The sequence below is a fragment of the Pristis pectinata genome, chromosome 24 (genome assembly GCF_009764475.1).
Source record: "Pristis pectinata isolate sPriPec2 chromosome 24, sPriPec2.1.pri, whole genome shotgun sequence".
NCBI lineage: Eukaryota > Metazoa > Chordata > Chondrichthyes > Rhinopristiformes > Pristidae > Pristis > Pristis pectinata.
In genome coordinates, this window is record NC_067428.1 from 19,354,315 (window position 1) to 19,373,731 (window position 19,417).

At 39.3% G+C, this 19,417-nt stretch overlaps 1 protein-coding gene across 2 annotated transcripts in view; it reads right to left on the minus strand.

Moving 5' to 3' along the window:
• Positions 1-240: 240 nt before the first annotated feature.
• The window catches only part of ncln (nicalin), a 36,601-nt gene continuing 17,424 nt past the window's right edge, over positions 241-19,417 (minus strand). For both annotated transcript variants that reach the window (XM_052038148.1, XM_052038147.1), the window contains exons 4-15: positions 18,649-18,743; positions 17,155-17,235; positions 15,052-15,155; positions 13,785-13,873; positions 12,645-12,787; positions 11,120-11,298; positions 8,365-8,452; positions 7,175-7,213; positions 5,529-5,692; positions 3,769-3,822; positions 2,284-2,362; positions 241-1,971 (exon numbers count right to left, since the gene is read on the minus strand). In XM_052038148.1, coding sequence (XP_051894108.1) covers positions 1,912-1,971; positions 2,284-2,362; positions 3,769-3,822; positions 5,529-5,692; positions 7,175-7,213; positions 8,365-8,452; positions 11,120-11,298; positions 12,645-12,787; positions 13,785-13,873; positions 15,052-15,155; positions 17,155-17,235; positions 18,649-18,743 — 1,175 coding nt within the window. In that variant the 3' untranslated portion in view covers positions 241-1,911. The remainder of the gene's footprint in view (positions 1,972-2,283; positions 2,363-3,768; positions 3,823-5,528; positions 5,693-7,174; positions 7,214-8,364; positions 8,453-11,119; positions 11,299-12,644; positions 12,788-13,784; positions 13,874-15,051; positions 15,156-17,154; positions 17,236-18,648; positions 18,744-19,417) is intronic.

Sequence of the window (19,417 nt, forward strand, 5' to 3'; positions counted from 1 at the left end):
AGGGATACAAGAGTCACACAAGGGGATATTACAAGTAACAAAAGCTTGGCCAAAATAATGTTTTAAGCAGTGTCAAAGAATGAGGTTTAGAGGGAGAATTCTAGGATATCAGAGACAGAGAATTCAAGGAGCACAGACATCTTTATTGACTGTAGGTTGCAAAGACTAGTGGTGGTGGCAGCGGCACTTAAAAATAAAAACAAAACATTCAATAAATACAATTACACATCAACTGCTCAGTCCATTTTCCCCCTCAATTTATTTTTCCCTCCTGCTGTATAGAACAGTCATGATGAATGTCAGTGTTCAATACAACTCAACTGTTATCCCATAATCCATTTCATTACAAATTAGGAAAAAAAAATCAAAAACCAATGATTTTCAACAAATAACCAATGCAGACATAAATAACAGTTCAGAAGATGCAGCAATTCATATGGAAAGACAAGGCCCATCAAGTTCCTATCAAAAAAAATGTTTCGTACTCACTGCAATACATGACTGGGAATGAAATAATATACTGGATTCTTGGGATAAAAGCTGCCATTTCTTACAGGTTAAAAAGGTAGGAAGATAGATTTGAGGTTTTGTTCTTAATGTTAGATTTATTTTTCCCACACCACCTCGCAGAAACTGGGCCTGTATGAGGAGACAGGCACTTCAAGTGACCTAGCTCTCTTGATAGCCTGGCAGATGAATACAGACTCAGGTTCAAAACCTGGTCAGTGCAGAGCTAACTTAAGTATAGCTAATGCTAACCATTTCATTCTGGGTAATGTGGCCATTACATGTAGTGGGTTAGGCTATAAAAGTCAACTAGACTTTCCACCTGATCCTGGATTGTCCAGATCTATTGAGTTACCAATGCACCTGGGTCATATTAAACCTTTGCAACAGTTTTACACTGTTACTTCTGATAGATTAACTAATTTCAACAACCTTTATTTTTCTTCTAACTTCTTGATAATGCAAAAAGATTAAATTCTAATTCTTTTGTGCTCATAAAAAAATGAGACATGGTAGTGCTGAGAAATGAAGCTCCTTCTCTTTTGGGCAGCCATATTTAGATTAGGGTCACCTTGACCCAACATAAAGTTTCCTCCATTGTACACAGCTATAATGTACCCTCCAGTGCAAAACAGTGCAACTTGCACACAAGGATTACACACAAAGAACAGGCAAACTGGCTCTCTCCAAATCGAGGCAGCTTCGGTAATCAGACTCTTTTCACTACCTTTTCCCCCATTGCAATTTTTTGGCCTTACATATTTTGAAACAATACTTCCTTAAGGTAAATTCTTAAGGTAATACCAGAAACTTAGAAAATAAGAAATTAATAATAACGTGGATTTATCCATAATGGGATTCCGTGGGACTCAAAGCATTCCATTCAAGTGCACACGGCAATGCAAATTTACACAGCCCAAGGCGACAAAAGACTTTGATATCCCCAGAGACAACTTCTGTACAAGTGTCTCTCCAGCTGTTTTAACTGATCAGCAAGTGCACCAAATTATGGATGGCTTTGTGCTCAATTCAATTTACTTGGAATCTTTAAAACTGGCAGCTAAACAAATTATAACCAAAACATACCTTCATGCATTCGAGCCATGACTGATTTCATTCTACAGGAAGTTCTTAATCTATGAACAATATCAGAGGGCAAGTGGCCCAGTTTGAGTAGTGCTTAATGTGGATTGTATTTGGATTAAAATAGAAGAGAATTTTGTTGTACATCAAACAGTAACAGTGCCGTTATTTATGGAACATCTTCCAACCCTTAAGTTGCTGATGCTGCATAATCAGAGTTTTGGCTCAGTGCTGTAGGTTGGATCCAGCCATGACAACATAGGAACGTTGCACTGGAAGAATCCACCCAATGCTTGAAGGTGCTAATACAGCGTGGTGTGGTTAGTGCTGCTTCTGCTTCAGAGTGATTCTTCGCACCGTATTGTAAATGAAGCCAAAATTCTGCAAAACAAGTGCACGTCTGTTTAAGAAAAAACTAAAACCTTTCCACCTCCTCCCTTTCTATCCTGATGATGTTGACTTTCTGGTTGACACTTCCAGTCAGTGGGAGCATCACAACCAAACCAAATTCAGCCCTTGATGCATTCCCACATTCTTGATCTTTGAGAGTGCATAGCAATCTTTTAATTACATGGATAAATTTATCAATAATTTGCAATACTTCCCCTATCCTGTTCTTCTGCTGGACAGCTTCACTCACTGAAGCTGAACACCAATCTCCCCATTTATTTTGTACTTGCAGATATTTCTTACCTGGGCAACTAAATAAGTAAGTCCAAGATATGCTGCTATACACAACGCCAACAGCAGATCGAAGATGGCAGGCTTAACCCTGTGAAGAGAATATATTGAAGAATGTCAATTAAATAGCTAAAGAGAGACATTGAAAATGAAGACTTAAAGGAAAGCCTTTCAGCAACATATGTGGTAGCATATACGGAAAACCTAGGATAAAAGGAAAAAGATTGTTTTGTGTTGCTCATTTTCAGTGTTTTAAGTGCAGCAGTGTCAACCACCTGCTGAGCATTCACAGAATAAGCATCTTATATGCACCCTTCAATGCAATGGAAATATCTTTAAGATACTTCACAAGCCGTGGCCTGGAGGAGGGCAGAGTTGGGGTGGGGAAGGTGGGGAAGGGCTGCAAGGACAAAAAGAAAAATCAGCTGTGATGCAATGCCTTGGGAAGGTGACTGGCTATCTTTAAAGAACTCATAGTATTCTGATGGCTTATAAATGCAAAGACTAGCAAGTAGTAAGATGACACGTCTTGAGAAAGATTTTACTATCAATGCAAAGGGCCTGCCACCAAAACTAAAAGAGTGAAAAGTGCATAATCTATGATTATATCAACAAGGGTGAGAGGACAGGGACCCAAGTGTAAATAGAGGCTTAAAAGACTAGGGAACCCAATATCCATGTATAACTGTCCTCTTTAGGAAAATGTATAGAGGCTTCTGTATATTTTATCCATACTCAAAACCATACACCTGTAATAACTGGCCAATTATATTGGTGCATTTAATAAATAATTTAAATCTTACAGCCTATTCTTTGCACCATGCCTCATATAACAGATGTGTGTAAGGAAGCCATGCTATTGAATCCAACACATACATCACCACATCTGACCTTTCCTTGAAATGATTACAGGGATTTTGTCATTGCTACCCTTGTTTGAATGTCCAATCTAGTTTTGATTATACTGCAAAATACAAACCACACAAGGAAATAGGTACTGGGGAAAATAATCTAATTTATATTGATAAGATTTGAAAATATGAAAACAATTACTGGCATCTGTGATCATTAATCAGTAAATAACCTGCCTTTTGTGGATGTATCACAATATACCTAGTATGTATTTTCTAATTGGACAGCTGGTGGCATACCCCCAGTACCTCATTTTTTTGGTGAAATAATGACATCTCCCATGTTCTGGTAACTCACCCATTATTGAGTAGTGGAAACCTATTCAACAGTGGATAACTTCACAGCTCAACCTAATCTGGTACTCACTGATAGCCACACAAATGTCCTTTAGTAATAACTATTTGTTCCGATTTAATGATCAGCACTAATAATTCAGACAGACAACTTCAAATACAAGAATCTAGTGCTTTCTACTAGTCAACCCAACCTGCAAAGCTGGCAGTTTCTAAACCTCAGTACTATGTTAGTAGTACATTCATGCATTGGGTCAAAGAATAATGGTCTCTTCTGGACAGTATTTTGTACCTGTATGCATTCATGGTTTGCTTCAGCTGATCATAGAAGAGAAATTCTGGATCTCTGCAAATCAACACAAAGGATTTATTCATCCATTCCATTAAAACTTTGAAAACTTGGCTGTCTTGTAAGTAAACATCCAGCTTCAAAAAAAACAACACACTGGTTTTAGAGCCATAAGGATTGATCCCAACCACCTATACATACTGTTACCTGTATTAAGCTCTATATTGTAAAACAATTCAGTTTTGAGATGGAGATAGGTGAGAGTAAATTCAAACTGCTGCCATGGTTGCCCCATTTGTTTGAAAGCATCATTTAAAGAAAGTACCTCCACTTATATGGCAACTTCTTTCAACCATCTTAAATTGTTGACCAACAGCAACCAAGACAGAAGAACAACTTGCTTATCTTTTGTAGTGCTGAGAAATCTTTAACACCCATTTTGAGGGACAGTAGCATACGACTACCTTACTGCACCAATTTTTTTTTAAATTTATTCATTTTTCAGGAAATGGCATTTCTGGCAAGGCCAACAGCCTTTGAGAAACTGGTGAGCCACTTTCTTGAACTGCTGCAGTCCTTTTGGCAAAGGTACATGCACTGTGCTGTTGGGTAGGGAATTTCAGGATTTAGATCAGGTAATATGAGATACATTTCAAGTCAGAATGGTGCACAACTTAGAGGGGAACCTGCAAGTGTTGGCATTCTCATGGGTCTGAAGTCCTTCCCCTTCCCAGTGATAGAGATTGCAAGGTTGGGAGGTGCTGTCAAAGTAACCAAGGCGAGAATCTGTAGTACATTTTATAGGTGGTATAGAGTTTAGTAACCTGGACTAGTGACAAGTCCAAAGGAGATTCAACATGCTAATTCCTGTGATGAGAGAGTTGTCCTGATAAGATAGGCTAGGTTTGGGTCTGTATTTCTTGGAGTTGAGAAGAATGAGGGGTGATTTTATTCAAACATACATGACTCTAAGGGGCTTGACAGGGTAGATGTTGAGATATTTTCACTAGTGCAAGAGTCACAAACAAGGGGACAAAGCGCCGGTCATATAAAAGTGATACGAGTAAAAATTTCTATCTCAAAGAGAAGTGAATCTCTGGAATTCTCTGCCCTTGAGGTGGTAAAGGTCAGATCATTAGATATATTTAGGGTGGAGATTGATACATCTTTGAAAGATTGAGGAATTGAGGATTATGGGACAGAAGAGTTGTTGAGGCTGGCATGGATCAGCCATGATCATATTGACTGGAGGGGAAGGCTTGAGAGGCTTGGTGGCCTACTCCTCCTATTTTCTTGTGTTTTTGTGTAAAGATTCAGAACTGCAAGCTCAAATTTCACAACAGCTGGAGAATTTAAACTGGAAATAAAATATCGTATGATTAATGGTCACCAAAAAAAACTAATGGATTGTTGCAAACACTCATCTGATTAACCAGTGTCCTTTAGGAAAGGCAATCTGTTGTTCTTAAATTGCTATAAATCCCAGAGCCAGGTAGCAATACAGGTGGATCTTAACTGCCCTCTAAACTGGCACAGTAAGCCACTCAGTTCCAGGACGACAGGCAACAGATATTTAAAATTCATCCACAAATGAAAGTAAACAAAACTTGATCAGACAGGCAGAGAACTTGATGCTTCAATAAAGAGTGGCCACTTAGAACAGTACACTCAGGTCATAAATTCCCCTAATATCGTGGGGGGGAATTGACAATACTTGGTGTCTTGCCCATTGATATGGTAACTTAATAAAAACTATGGAGTACCTTTTGTCTGCCTTCACATAATGACGTTTGACATCTTTCAAGTATCGATTCATGTAGTACTCCAATGTGGAGATCAGGGTGCTATCCTTATCAATGAGCTGTGCTGCTCTCGGCTGGGCTGTTAGCCAGTCAAGTACTGATGATAGCTGGTCCTCCTGTAGTTGCTGAATTAGGAAAAAGAAATCAGCAGAGAGTTTGGAGCATCTCCTTTCTCTTTTGGGTTTGATTTTAAGTTGTTGCGCATGCTAGGACTTAAGTGGTGAATTACTGCTTGCTAAGAGTGGTATTTAGGACGGATCAAGGCCTGCAAACACCATGGCAACAAGAGTTTTAACACAGATGCAACTCAATTCCTTCATTTTACCTTCTAAACGAGCTAATTCTAACCCTCACCAAATATCATTCACACATTATTACTCTTGTGCTGCCCTGTTTAGACAAAGCCTCCTCTAAAATGATCACTTGTTTCAAAATCACTTATGGTCTTGCCTTCTTTACTGCCAAAATCTCTCCCAGCGCTACAACCTTTCATTGTGCTCCTCCAGTTTTGGCATCTGACTCTGGTCTAAAGTTACTAATTTCAGCAATGCTTGTTGCTGCTTTGGTTCCTACCACCTCAGATCTGGAAATGTCTCTAAAACCCCTCCGCCTCTCTACCACCCTTTTCTCTTTTAGATTTCTCCTTAAAACCCATCCCTTTTTAGAAGTCTGCTTGGGTATCTAATTAAAACCTGACCATGGCCAAGCTGAACCAGACTAGAGCTTGAGAACTGATAACTTTTCATCCCCAAACTTACATGAATCCAAAATGCATAGTTGTTGGGTTCCATTGGACTTGGAAGGTAGCCAGGCTTTAATCCTATTGACCAAGGTCATCAAATTGACCTAGTTTATATATTTCAGTGTCTATACCATTTGATAACGCTCCACGTGAAGCAATTTATAAAAACATAGATGGTCAAATTAGTGCCAAACTAAATTTAATAGTGAGAAGTGTAAAGTGTTATATTTTAACCAAAAAAAACCCACCCTGATAGATAAAAAAATGATCCAGAGCAACACAGTGACACAGTTAACAGAGCAGCTGCCTCTCAGTGCCAGAGAACCAGGTTCAATCCTGGAGTTTGCACATTCTCCCTGTGACTGTGTGGGTTTCTTCTGGGTACTCCAGTTTCCCCCCACACCCCAAATATACATGGGTTGGCCACTGTTAAATTGCCCCTACTGTGCAGGCAAGTGATAGGATCTATAGGGGGTGGGGTGGAGCTGATGAGGACTTAGGGAAAAATAAAAGAAGTGGGATTAGTGTAAATGGATGCTTGATGGTCAGCACAGGCTCAGTGGGGCAAGAGGCCTGTTTCCATGCTGTATGTCTCTATGACTCAATAAAAGCTAAATGGCAATACGAGGACAAATCATATCTATGGTTGGTTACCTTTTACCCAAGTTGACACTAATGACCTGGGACATCTCAACACCAACCCCATTCTCTTCTTAAACATTAATATAGAACATTACTTTTTTTCCCTTGGTATAGACTTGTTGTAGCTACCATGCAATTCAACAGTGAGAAACAGTAGCTGGGATTTTTTTTTTGAAGAGAGATAAAAGTGAAGGTTACAGAAATGAGGCAGTTTTCTGCTTACCATTTGTTCAGTGAAGATTTGAAGGTCCTCTGGGGCACCCTAAACAATGGAAACAAATGGAAAAATTCTGCGGAAAACAAGACACTTCTGGAAGTACCAAGCGTGCACTCTTCACTGATGATGAATCAAGGATCACCTCCTCATCCAACTAGCTGCCTTTAGTGGCTTAATCACTCAAGCTGTGGTCTGCCTGGCTGTGAAATGTTACTGGGGCTGAAAACCTGTGCAATTTCTTGACACTTCACAGAGAGAATGCATTTAAGAAAGAATTTAATAGGAGCAGAAACAGGCAATTTGGTCCCTTGACCCTGCTCCACCATTCAACAACAGCTGATTTTCTACTGACACCATTTTTCTACTGTATCCCCATATCCCTTGATTCCTCAAATATCCAAAAATCTATCCAATACCTCCATTGTCTCCGAAAGGAAAAGATAGGGTAAAATTCAGTTTCAAACACTTCATACTTATTTCAGATCCCCAATATTTCATATCCAATATATTTGTTGACATTGTTTCATTTTTTTTTAAAAAGGAGTAGGTGCTGGTTGAATTCTGGCTCCTTTCCACTAAACAGGCATCCACGTGCCCCTGCCATCTCCATATTTGTTTGCTCTTGGAGTTTTCAGCAGCTTCCCAGGGGAGGGTCTGGAAATTATTCCCATTCCCAACACATGCATTAAGCCATTAAGTGGAGCAACAATGGCAACAGCAGCGTGTTATCTAATTTACATCATAGATCTTCATCCAAGGGAGGTGAGACAGACACTATCCAAAAGATGAAAGTATTATGAGTGGGAGCATAGTGAAGAAAGGAGATTAAAAAGATAGCTTTGTGAGGAGGTTAGGAAGGAAACCTAGAGTAGCAGCAAGGCATTTCTGAGACCTCTTCCCTTTAGGTGAATGCATTTCCTGGTGCTCAACTGAAGTAGGAAAAACAATGCTGTAAAATTATAGGTAGGAATTTGCATTCTAGCACATCACTGCAGAACACGGGAGCTTCATATCAAGGTCACCTTTTACTTCAGGCATCCACGAATGGGTGCATTACCCAATGGAAAGATAAATCCTCCTAACCAAGGAGCACACGGGTAGTCATGTCATTTCATTTCATTTAAAGAATTACATCTTTCTGCCATTAACTGCACAAGCAACAAAGTAAAAACATTAAGAAATTAAAACACCCGTACCTTTTCTGTTAAATTGTAAATTACTCGTGCCAGTGCCTCGGCAATTACTTTGGTATTGCGACACAATTTCTGAATATTGATCTGTGACCTAAATTTGAGAACAAAGAAAACTTGACATTCATTGCAAGACGCAAGTCATGCCTGTTGCCAGCATTTGAGGGGCAAACCCAGATTTAATTTTGGATTGGTCAGTACTGTGTTCTCATGCCTTTTCTTCCCTCCTCTCTCCCATCTAACTGTTTCAAGTTCATTGATGTGATCTGTCTCAATAACCTTCCCAGAATTTTTCATTCTTCCCTCCCTACAGCACCACCAAATGCTACCTCAACACTTAACGTTTGGAAGCAAAGGTCCTGCGTAAGTACACAGAAATTGCCAGCTTTGTTCTTACATACCATGATTTGAACCATTCATTTCCACTCAGTAATTTGTTTAATTTTTTTTTTGTCCCCGTCATAATCTTAAGTTTTATAACCTGTTCTTCTCTCCGGCTTCTCTCCCAGTGCAACGATGTCACAATAGACAGGGAAAGGACTTCCTTGCTAGATAACAGCAGGTTTCCTTACTTAAGGAAACCACACCCTGACTGCTTTCACACAATTATACAAACTTTTGGATAGCAGGGTTCCAGGATTTTGCATGGAGAGTCTTATTGAACCAGCAACCAATTCAGGAATTTCCAAGAGTTTGGAATGGGAAAATTGTGCATGAGGATGAACATTCAAACAACTTAACAGTGATTAGTTCCGTATGGCCTTTCCCTACCCTGCTACCTTGCAGGTTTGTTATTGAACTAATTGCTGAACCATACTGCACAGCATTCCCTTAATTTAATGGGACAATTGGAGGAGCAGAGTTACTTTAAAATTAATTTGAAACAACTTGACAGATTGCAGAAAAAAATCAAAATTAGATTAATGATGAATCCATTTAATGGCAAAACATGTGGTGTGGCCACAGAGGGCACTGATGCACAGAAAGGGGGGAATAGAACTGGGAGTGATACTGGTAGGGGACGCTAGCACAAGGGGGATAGATAGGCACTTCTGTTGCCACAAAAGACACTCCAGGCTGGTACCTGGCCTCCCTGGTGCCAGGATCAAGGATGTTTCAGAGCAGCTGTAGGACTTTCTGAAGAGGGAGGGTGAATAGTCAGCAGCTGTGGTGCACGTTGGTATCAATGACATAGGCAAAAGAAGGGTTGACATCCTGCAACAAAAGTTCAGGGAGATGGGTAGTCATTTAAAGAGCAGGACCTCAAAAGTTTGTAATCTCTGAATTGTTTCCAGTGCCAGGAACTAGCGAGTACAGGAATGCAAGGATATGTCAAATGAATGCACGAGCTGAAGGGATTGTGAGGGGGATAGGCTTCAGGTTCCTGGATCACTTGGACCATTTCTGTGGGATGAGTTATACCTTAACCAGAATGGGGCAATGTTTTTGTGGGGAGGTTTGCTAGCACTGTTGGGTAAGATTTAAACCAAATTGGTAGGGAATGAGGCTCAGATTAGATGTTTGGATGCAGTGGTACATTCAGCTAGAGGAGAAATAGTTTGTAAGCTCAGTAGGCAGCAGGCAAATGCACATCAGGGGGAATTCAAGGCCAATTTGCATCTACTTTAATGCAGGGAGTCTAACTAGTAAGATAGAGTCAGAATCATAAAGCACAGAAATGGGTGCTTCAGCCCAACTGGTCCATGCTGACCAATATTCCCATCTAAGCTTGTCCCATTTGCCTGTGTTTGGTCCACATCTCTCTAAACCTTTCCTATCCATGTACCTGCCCAAGTACCTTTTACTCAAAGCTGTAATCAATGTAGGGAAATACAGTATTGTTGCCATCACGGAGACTTGGTGGAAGGAGGAGCAGGACTAGAAACTCAATATCCCATGTGGGCACCAATCCACAGTAACCTGTATCCCTCAAACTTTGTATACCTCAATCACGTCCCCTCTCAACTTCCTCCACTTCAGGCAACACAGACCTAGTTTCTCCTCATAACTGGAGCACTATCCCAGGAAATTGGCTGGTAAATTTCCTCTGTAGCCTGTTACCACGTTGTACATCTCTGTGACTTTATGGCTGTGGTCAATCGCTGTATCCATCTAAGCAGGCTGAAGTAGGCAAGAGATCTTCAGTTGACCAATCTTAGAAAGCAAGACATAGATGACTGGCATTATCAGCAATTCAAAAATGATGACCTAACCAAGGTCTAACAAGCAAGCTAGTAGCCAAACTAGGACATCCAAACTAGGGCCCAGAGTCTACTTGTTCCCAAACAAGGACATAGGTATTTGACCCTTGTTTCTTAATTATTTTTATTTCAAATTTCCAGCATCCACAGTAATTTTCTTCTGTTCCACATATTTGCGGGTTTGTATTTTATGGGATTTGAGATAATAATATTGATTCATACCAGGAATAAATTACAAGCAGGTATCAAGACTGCTAAAATGGCTTGGGATAAAATTTAACCCAAGGATGCTCCTGTAAAACTTTTTAGGAGATTTTACTAATTTAAATTTGTCAAATAAATGCAAATTGTTGTTCTAAGCTGAAAGTGGAAAAATGAATCTAAATGTTACTTGGGAGCTATAAGGCTTTATGGTGAACAATCACACAGCTTGCAAGTCCAAATAGCTTGGGCTTTTGTTGGTTAGTTGGTTATTTTTGAATCATATAATGGACCCTTAAACTGCTCATAAAACACATCAAGCAAAATAACTGAAGTAGCAGTTATGAGCCTGCTCTCACCTCATGTCCATAATACTGGTTCGCAAGCTGTTTCTATGGCTTTCTAGGCGGGATACTGTGAATGCTGGTAATCGGCGAATCCCAAATCGCTCATGCTCCCAGGCCAACATGTCCTCTGCCAAGTTGATTTTTTTATGGATCATCGAGAATTTGACTTCTGGAAACCTGTTGGAGGTCACCTGCATTTTAAGATACAAAATAGTTCAGATTTTCAACAAATAATTAGTCTTATATTTCAGACATATAACTATGCAACCCCCTTCTCCAACCAACACTCTCTCCTGGAGATGCTTGGCTACGCAGGGACTAATTCCAAAACAGCAGTCAACTCCCATGCTCCTTACGTAACAACGTCAACCTAGGATATCAACATCTAATGATGATACCTGAACACCTGCAAATTTTCAGGTGGGTGTGGTAGGGGAGGGGGGCAGTGGGAGAAATAATAAATGATGATCAAGATCAGGAACATTTAATTAAGAGTGCTTTGACCCAAAATTATATAGATTGACTAAACTGGTACAAGCCACACAGCAACGCTCCTCAGTCTTAGGATTTTAATACATGCAGATTTTTCCCCTTTAATTATGGATATTAATTGTTGCTTCACCTGAAAGGAGTGTTTGGATTCTTGGATGGTGGGAAGGGACAAGTTAAAAGAGCAAATGCTGCAACTTGTGACCCAGGTGATTCACTTGCACTTCTTTCAGAAGTGTTTTGCATCTGATGTGGTCTCCACATTGTAGATACCAAATGTAACCAAATTTAATTTGGGCAAGTGCTTTGTGCACTCCACAGGCATGACGGAACTTTTAGTTAGCTTTCACTTTAATTCTTCATCCTACTCTAATCCATCCTTTTATGGCCTTCTGAACTGTTCCAACAAAGTCCAACACAAGCATGAGGAACAGCACCTCACTTCTTTTCTGGGTATACTGCAACCTTTGAGACTCCATATCAAATTAAGCAATTTCAAATAACTGCCTTTGTTGTATCAGAACTGGTCAGTTTTGCTTTAAAGTTCTCTCTCTGTAATATTAACCCAAGTTTCCTCTCCACAGATACTGCCTGATCTGCTGGGCATTTTAAAATATTCACATTTTGGCTTTGTTCTCCGAAACAACACTGATCTATGTTTGACAACTTTTACATGTTCCTTTGTTTTCACCCTTTCCAACTTCATTAATCTAGAAACCAGACCGCATCATAAACAATGACAACCCTTGCAATCTATCAGAGACATTCCCTTTATCCTATCCATCCCCCTCTAACCTAAAATTAACTTGTTTTATTACTTTTCCAGTTCTAATACGTGTTCAAACTGAAATGTTAGCTCCACTTCTCTTTCCATAGATATTGCCTGACCTACCAACTGCTCCCAGCATTTTCTATTTTTATTTCATCTGAATAAATATTATGGAGTGAAAGGGAAAAGTAGGAGGTGGTCTGTTCTATGTTGCAATTAAATCTCTGGCAGAATTTCAAGTTCTGTGGGAAACCTGACAATAAGGTGACATGCACTTACTGTTTCTAGCTCCTTCAGGAATGCGTGCTGGGGTGTGGCTTCTTTAGGTGGCTTTGAAACATGGAGGTATAGGCTATCATCACTGCCACCCAACGTGTCAAGGCACAAAACAAAAGCAACGTTATCCTGAAGAAGGCTCGAATCTGGAAAACATGGAGTCCAACCAAATATAGACACTGGTGAACTCATTTGTCTTCTCACCAAAGGCAAATCCAAGGCATTTTAACTGGTAAATGGCATCTACAAGGGAACTATTACATATAGTTTTACTATGCAGAAACATGCCATCCAGCCTAACAGGTTTATGTAAGCTATCTTCCATCTAACCCCATTTTACTTCTTACTCCCGACTGTCATTTAACTTCTCCTTCAATGCATCCATGCTGCCTGCCTCAAACACGCCATGAGGAACTGAGTTCCACTTTCCCAGTACTTCCGAGAAGTTTCTCATGAAATTCTTTGTTCTTTTTTAAAACTGGGCAAGGAAAATCTTTACTGCAAGCCAATGTTGTGATAAAATAAAAAAGGGAGAACTATGTGCATTATTTTAATGGCAGCCTACATCACCTTCAAGTGGCTTCAACAGGACTCTGTTATAAGCAAGGAGTGTTTTGATTGCAGTCTGCACACCTCCCACATCAATAATTATCCTTACAAATGCAGTATACTGATGGAACTTTTTTTTTAAAATTTCTATCCTACTTATACCTTTGTTTTGGATAATTGTCCAAGTGATTCTTAGCCTGATATAACACAACAAGAACCTCAACATGTATTCATATGGTTTCTTTAATGTAGTTAAACGTCCCAGAGATTCATAGAATGATAATCTGACATCAAGCCATATGATACAAGGATGGACGATTATATTACTTTATTTTAGTGAAGTGCAAACTACTTGTTGAATATCAGTTTCTGGCCAAAATAGCCCATGTACTTATCACGTTATAAGTAGCAATAATGGTGATGGCAAATAGCTTGCACTATTTGTCCAATTTAAATATGGATAGCTAATATGATGAGGATTGTAATTTCACTTCTGTTGTGTGTACACAAACCCCATTTTCAGTGGGATTTGTACCTCTTCTAGAGCAATTGCATACTCCTCCCAATGCACAGAGATACAATCTTTCACTTTACCTGTATGATCCAGGTTATCCTCCAGCCAGCGTTTTGTGCCCTGATAATTGAATTTTCCACCTCCCGAAACAAAGAACATTATATTATACCTGAAGAATTATTGAAAGGAAAATAATATTTTACCAAAAAAATCCAAATCACTTTCTTTTAAAAAAAACATCCAAATGCTTGACTGACAAGTCCAAAATAGAATTTATGATGAATAATGTTTGATTTCTATTTCCAGAATGTCCAACCTGGCATTCTCTATTGTTTCCACTGACTGACTGAACTTCAGCTCCATCTCTCCATTCCTACCCACCCCTCCCCCCAACTGGAAACAGTCTAGAACAACATTTGTGTGGCTATTCACATGTGGGCCAACAATAAAGCAATCTATATAACTGCGCATTTGACAACGTTACCATGATGCTAATTAGATATCTTCTCAGCACAGGTCAATAGCAGAACCATAATCCTAGTCAGCAACTTGCTAACTGCAAGACAGAAGTGCTGAAGCCAACTATCTTGGCCCTACTGTTGTGATGGATAAGATCAGCACTGAATGGGAAACCTACCTTGAATTCCTTGATTCAGTACTGCTCAAATCCACATTTGATTTCTCATATTTTCATATGACATAGGAGGCCATTCTGCTCATCAAGTTCATGCTGGCTTGCAGAGCAATACCATTATTTCTCTGTAACCTATCCTTTCTCACTTGCCCATCAATTCCACTGTGATTCACCTACCTATACTAGGGGTAACTTACAGTAACTAACTAATGTATCAACCAGCACATCTTCAACATGTGAGAGGAAACTGGAGGACTCAGGAAAAACAAACATAGTCACAGGGAGAATGTGCAAACTTCACAAAGAGAGCACCAGAGGCCAGGAGTGAAGTCAGGTCGCTTGAGCAGTGAGGCAGCAGAACAACCTGCTGTGGCCCCCGTCCCCACCCCCACCCCACATAGAGAAAATATACTATTCAAAGTTTTGATAGAGATCACTTCAGGTTCAAACTGCACATATGTAATGTCCATGATCAATTGGAGGTTGGGGTGAGAGAAAACTGAGCAAATGGACCTTTGGACACTAAGTGAGACAGTGTACAAGTAACTTATTTAAATGAAACTGTACCTTAGGTGCATTACAAGTCAAAAAATCTCAGTTTTAGATTTCCATTCAATGGAAGTGACAAACAATACAAACTGAGAGCAGATACGAGTCAAAATCTTTTTAAGTTACTTCTGGTGATATTTCACAACCAGCAATTTTGCACTCACCCAGCATGTGTCCTCTTGTAAGTATAGAGTTTGGAAAATAGCCTAGCCAGTTCCAGTAAAGCTGCCACACCACTACCATTGGAATCGGCACCATAAGACAACCACTGTTAGAGTAAGAGTAAGGGATGGAGAAGAGTGCAAAAAATAAATTCTATACCCTAGTATTAAAATATGAAAAGCAAGAACAAGATGTACCACCCTCATCTATCTAATGCCCCAACTTATTTAGTCTATCTGTTAACTTACATTTGGGACTCCTCAATGTTTTTGACTTAAATATCCTGCCTGATAGATTGTTCCAAAGTGTTATTAATTTTTGTGACAGTAATTAATGATGTACCATCTGTCCAAATGGAATCTTTGAGTTAATCAGGCTGAAACACAAAGTAGAATTCAGTATCTCTTTTCAATATACATTTGTTCTGTACATCTAATTTAGTATTTTGGACATTATTAGTCATAAAGCCTTTGCTGTTTGAACAGATTCATTAAGTGATCAACTACTTATCCCGCACTTTGCAGATGCCTCCCCCGACCTCCACCCTTAGAATTCTCTGTACATCAGTACAGCTCTACTAATCCAGTCAGCAAGTGTGGGAAGGCGCCCTGAATTCCTGTCTATTTTTGTATTCACAGTTTAAGCAGACAATCTTAGGAGCAGTCTGCAAAAGTGATCATGTCACTGATTCTCCATTCCTACTCCCACTCTGACTTCTTCCACTATTCCAACAAAGCCCACTATCAGCTCAAGCTACAGCTTCTCACATTCTGACCAGGCACATTTAAGTTCTCAGCGAAACATGGAACTCAACAACTTCAGATCATCAGGTATTCCAGTCAGGATCAGAACTGGTTAGTTTTGATGAAAGTTCATCAACCTGTACCATGAACTGTATTTTTAAAATCACTCCACAGATACTTCCTGACTTGCTGAGTGTTTCCAGCATTCTCTTTTATTTCAGGTTTCCAGCATGTGCAGTGTTTTATTTTAGTTCCAGTACTGAAATTTTTTCCTTCTCCTGTTTTCATTTGTCTCCTGTTTAAAGCTCCTCGAGACATATCAGCTATAGTGGTGGTGATTGAGATAGCCAAGTTTCTTTGCTTTCTCAGTCATCACCACCACTTGGGATCAGTCTCTCAGTCTCTACCCTCTCAAAGAAATTCCCTTTGTTCTTCCAACCTGTTCTCCTTCTCTGCAATTTGAAATGTTTGATTTCTAACTTTTTCCAATTCTGATGAAAAGTCATTGATCTGAAATAGTAATTGTTTTTCCTCTCTCTACAAATGCTGCCTAACCTATTGCAAATTTCAACATTTTCTTTTTTTTATTTCAAATTTTTAGCAGCTGTAGTTCTTTGCTTTTCAGTTTTATGAACAATTTGTTTACAAGTGATCCACAATCAGACATGAATGTACACAATATAGCTTGAAAGAGACAAAAAGCTCATCCTTCCCATGACTTAGAAGCTCAACTGATTAAGCAATATGCTTATTTTAGAAGCAAGAGCTTAAAATAACAAGAGGCATAGCTGTATCCAAGTTATTATAGATAAAAAGCTAGTGATTTTTTTTCCACTCTCCACATGCTCTGCAAAGCTATTATACCCTGCTGGGTTATTGTTTTGTAGCAACTGTCTGAAAGTTTTCACATACAAGCCTGGATTAACCGTCAACATGCTATTTGAGTATAGCAAAACATACAATTGAGTGCAAGTGCAATCATCTTCATCTAATTTTCACCCAAGAATACTGGATCTGGAGCTAATCTTAAACCTGATCCCTCAACTCAGGGTGTTTAATGCCAGTTTAAGTCACATTGCTATGCCCTGCTAGAGTTCAGATATCAATCTACATGACATAGCTCAATACTACAACATTTTGCTCCATTACCTGCCACACAATTGTGAGATACTCAAATCTCTCAAACTTTAGAAGGGTAAAGGTCTCAGTGTTGGATTTTGTACACTGGATAAAGTTCACATACAATTAACACTAAACTTCATTGAAAACTTTTTGTCAGTGAAAAGCCTTACAAGAGAGATTTAAAATAAACCATTAACAGCAATAATTATCCAGTGATGTGACAAAGAGGGCAGTACTTACAGGAGCCACTCCAAAGGAGTCATAGTGTGCTACAATTACAATAGTGGGAAGGTCCTCTCCACCCAGACCAGTCAATTTGCCCTAAATGAAGAACGAAAGTATAGATTATCAGGACAGGCACAGCTCACATTTTCAGGAGTGACGTTCTTTTAATTAGCTTAAAAAGGAATCAAAGTGCAAAGCAAAAAAGCAACAAACCAAAATAAAGTATGCTAAATTAGCTAACTGAAGCAACTGCATTTCTGTGAGCATAAGTGAGATGCAAAATTCTGCTCCCTCCCAGAAACCGTAGAACTCAAACCAATACAAGTGAAGAGCAAATGCCCAGAGCATCAGTCAGGTGGAAACCAACAGGAGGAAAATAAGGCGAATCAAAAAAAAAGTGAAACAATTCCACCTTCCAGTTTTAAAAGCATTCAGACTCTGTTCAAGCTATGGTCTTTGGCTCTCTTATTCTCACTGTGCATTCTAGATCCTGAGTTCCACAAACAAGGTTATTCTTTCTCCCTGAACCCTTTCAGCTGTTGCTATTTTAAAGGCCTGCTCAACATCTAGCTCTTCAACCACATTTTGACCTCTCCTAACTCCTTCTGTCACCACTCCTCGGGATTTTTCATGTATCAATGGAGTAATAAACAGAAGTTGGGCCACTGCTGCAGAGAAATTAACTCAATGTTTGATTTTGACTCTCAGACATTCTACGAGAAGTTGAAGCAGCACGTCAATTTACTGAAACTAATCCCTTCACTGCACAGTCAATGATCTCTCTAATATTTACATTCTGATTATTGGATAGGGAAAGGTTGCAGAGAATGAAACTTTCATGATGGTGATCTAGATTTTAGGTAAAATTACTTGTAATGTCCATCTAGTCAAGTACTAGTGATGGCAAGAGAAACAATCATTGCTGCAGGTCAATGACTTTTCCTCAGAACTTTGCTGTTATGAAAGGTCATTGGTCTGAAATGTTAACTGCTTCTTCATAGATGCTGCCCGATTATTTCCAACATTTTCTGTTTTTATTTAAGGTTTCCAGCATCTTTAATATTTTACTTAACTATCATTAGATTTTTGTTGGACAAGTACGTGGAGATAGGGGAAAATGCAAGTACAATGGAGCTGAGGTAATCACTCATGACCAGATCGTAATGGCTGGAAAGAATGCAGTTCAACTTCCTATATTCCTGTTCCTAATGGTCACAAAGAAATAGTCTGCTACATGTTCAGTGAGGGCAAACACCTTTGAACACTAGTTGAAGTCTGCAACATGGCAAAACACAACTTAAGCCATAAAACAAAACACAAGAAAAAAAAATCTCAAACTGTTGGATCAGATTTCACAGTCCTTTTTTTGGTCTGCTTTCTAAAAAAAACTTCAGACCAGACAAGTGCTTGGTGATGGTACTATTTGGCAGTGAAAATTTTGCCTGCAGCACCATCACTACCACCAATTAGTCAGCAGTCATTGCAATGAGAAGAGTAATTCCAATTTACCTCAAGGCTGGTTATTGACCAGTCATTAATGGCTTTGCTCTGGGCTCCACTTGTGACCATCTGGAAGCCATTGGCTGTGGCTGTATGCAAGAGAACTGAGGAAGGAATAAATTGCATTTTATTCACTGTATTATGATACTGGTAGAGTCAAGAAACACAATATGCCCAGTACAGTAAAACTCTGATAATTCACTTTCCGATGATTCAGGAATTCCAACGATTCAGCATCTGGCTCATTAGGCGATGCTTCTTGGGCTCCGCTGAAACTTGCTGGGGGCCTGGTCCCTGTACTCCCCCGAAACTCACTGGGTTCACTGGAAAGTTTATCATACTGTGTATTGGGGTATTAACAGGAATAATATCCAATAGTTCAGAAAGTCTGTGAATCCTGATCATACCCTTTTGGTATTAAAGTATTATAGGCATAAAATTACTCAAGCATTTCAAACTGTGCCACCACGAGCACCTTCAGAATGATGAATATAGCCCAGAATGCCTCAGACAGGAGTCAAGCCTGGCAAGACAGTGTGTTATTTTAATTAAGTGGACAAGTTATGGAAATTTTGGAACCAGTTTATGCACTTTACTGATGCAGTAACATTACAAACAAATGATGTTATGGATTGCTACTAAAACCAAAACCACTTCTAAGTATTCAGCAATCCTATCAGCACCTAAAATGTGGTACAGGTTAATGTTTCAAATAGAAATCAACCCAAAATTGCTGCTACTTTCAGTTGCTGCCAGATTGGATGTGTATTGCTGGAAG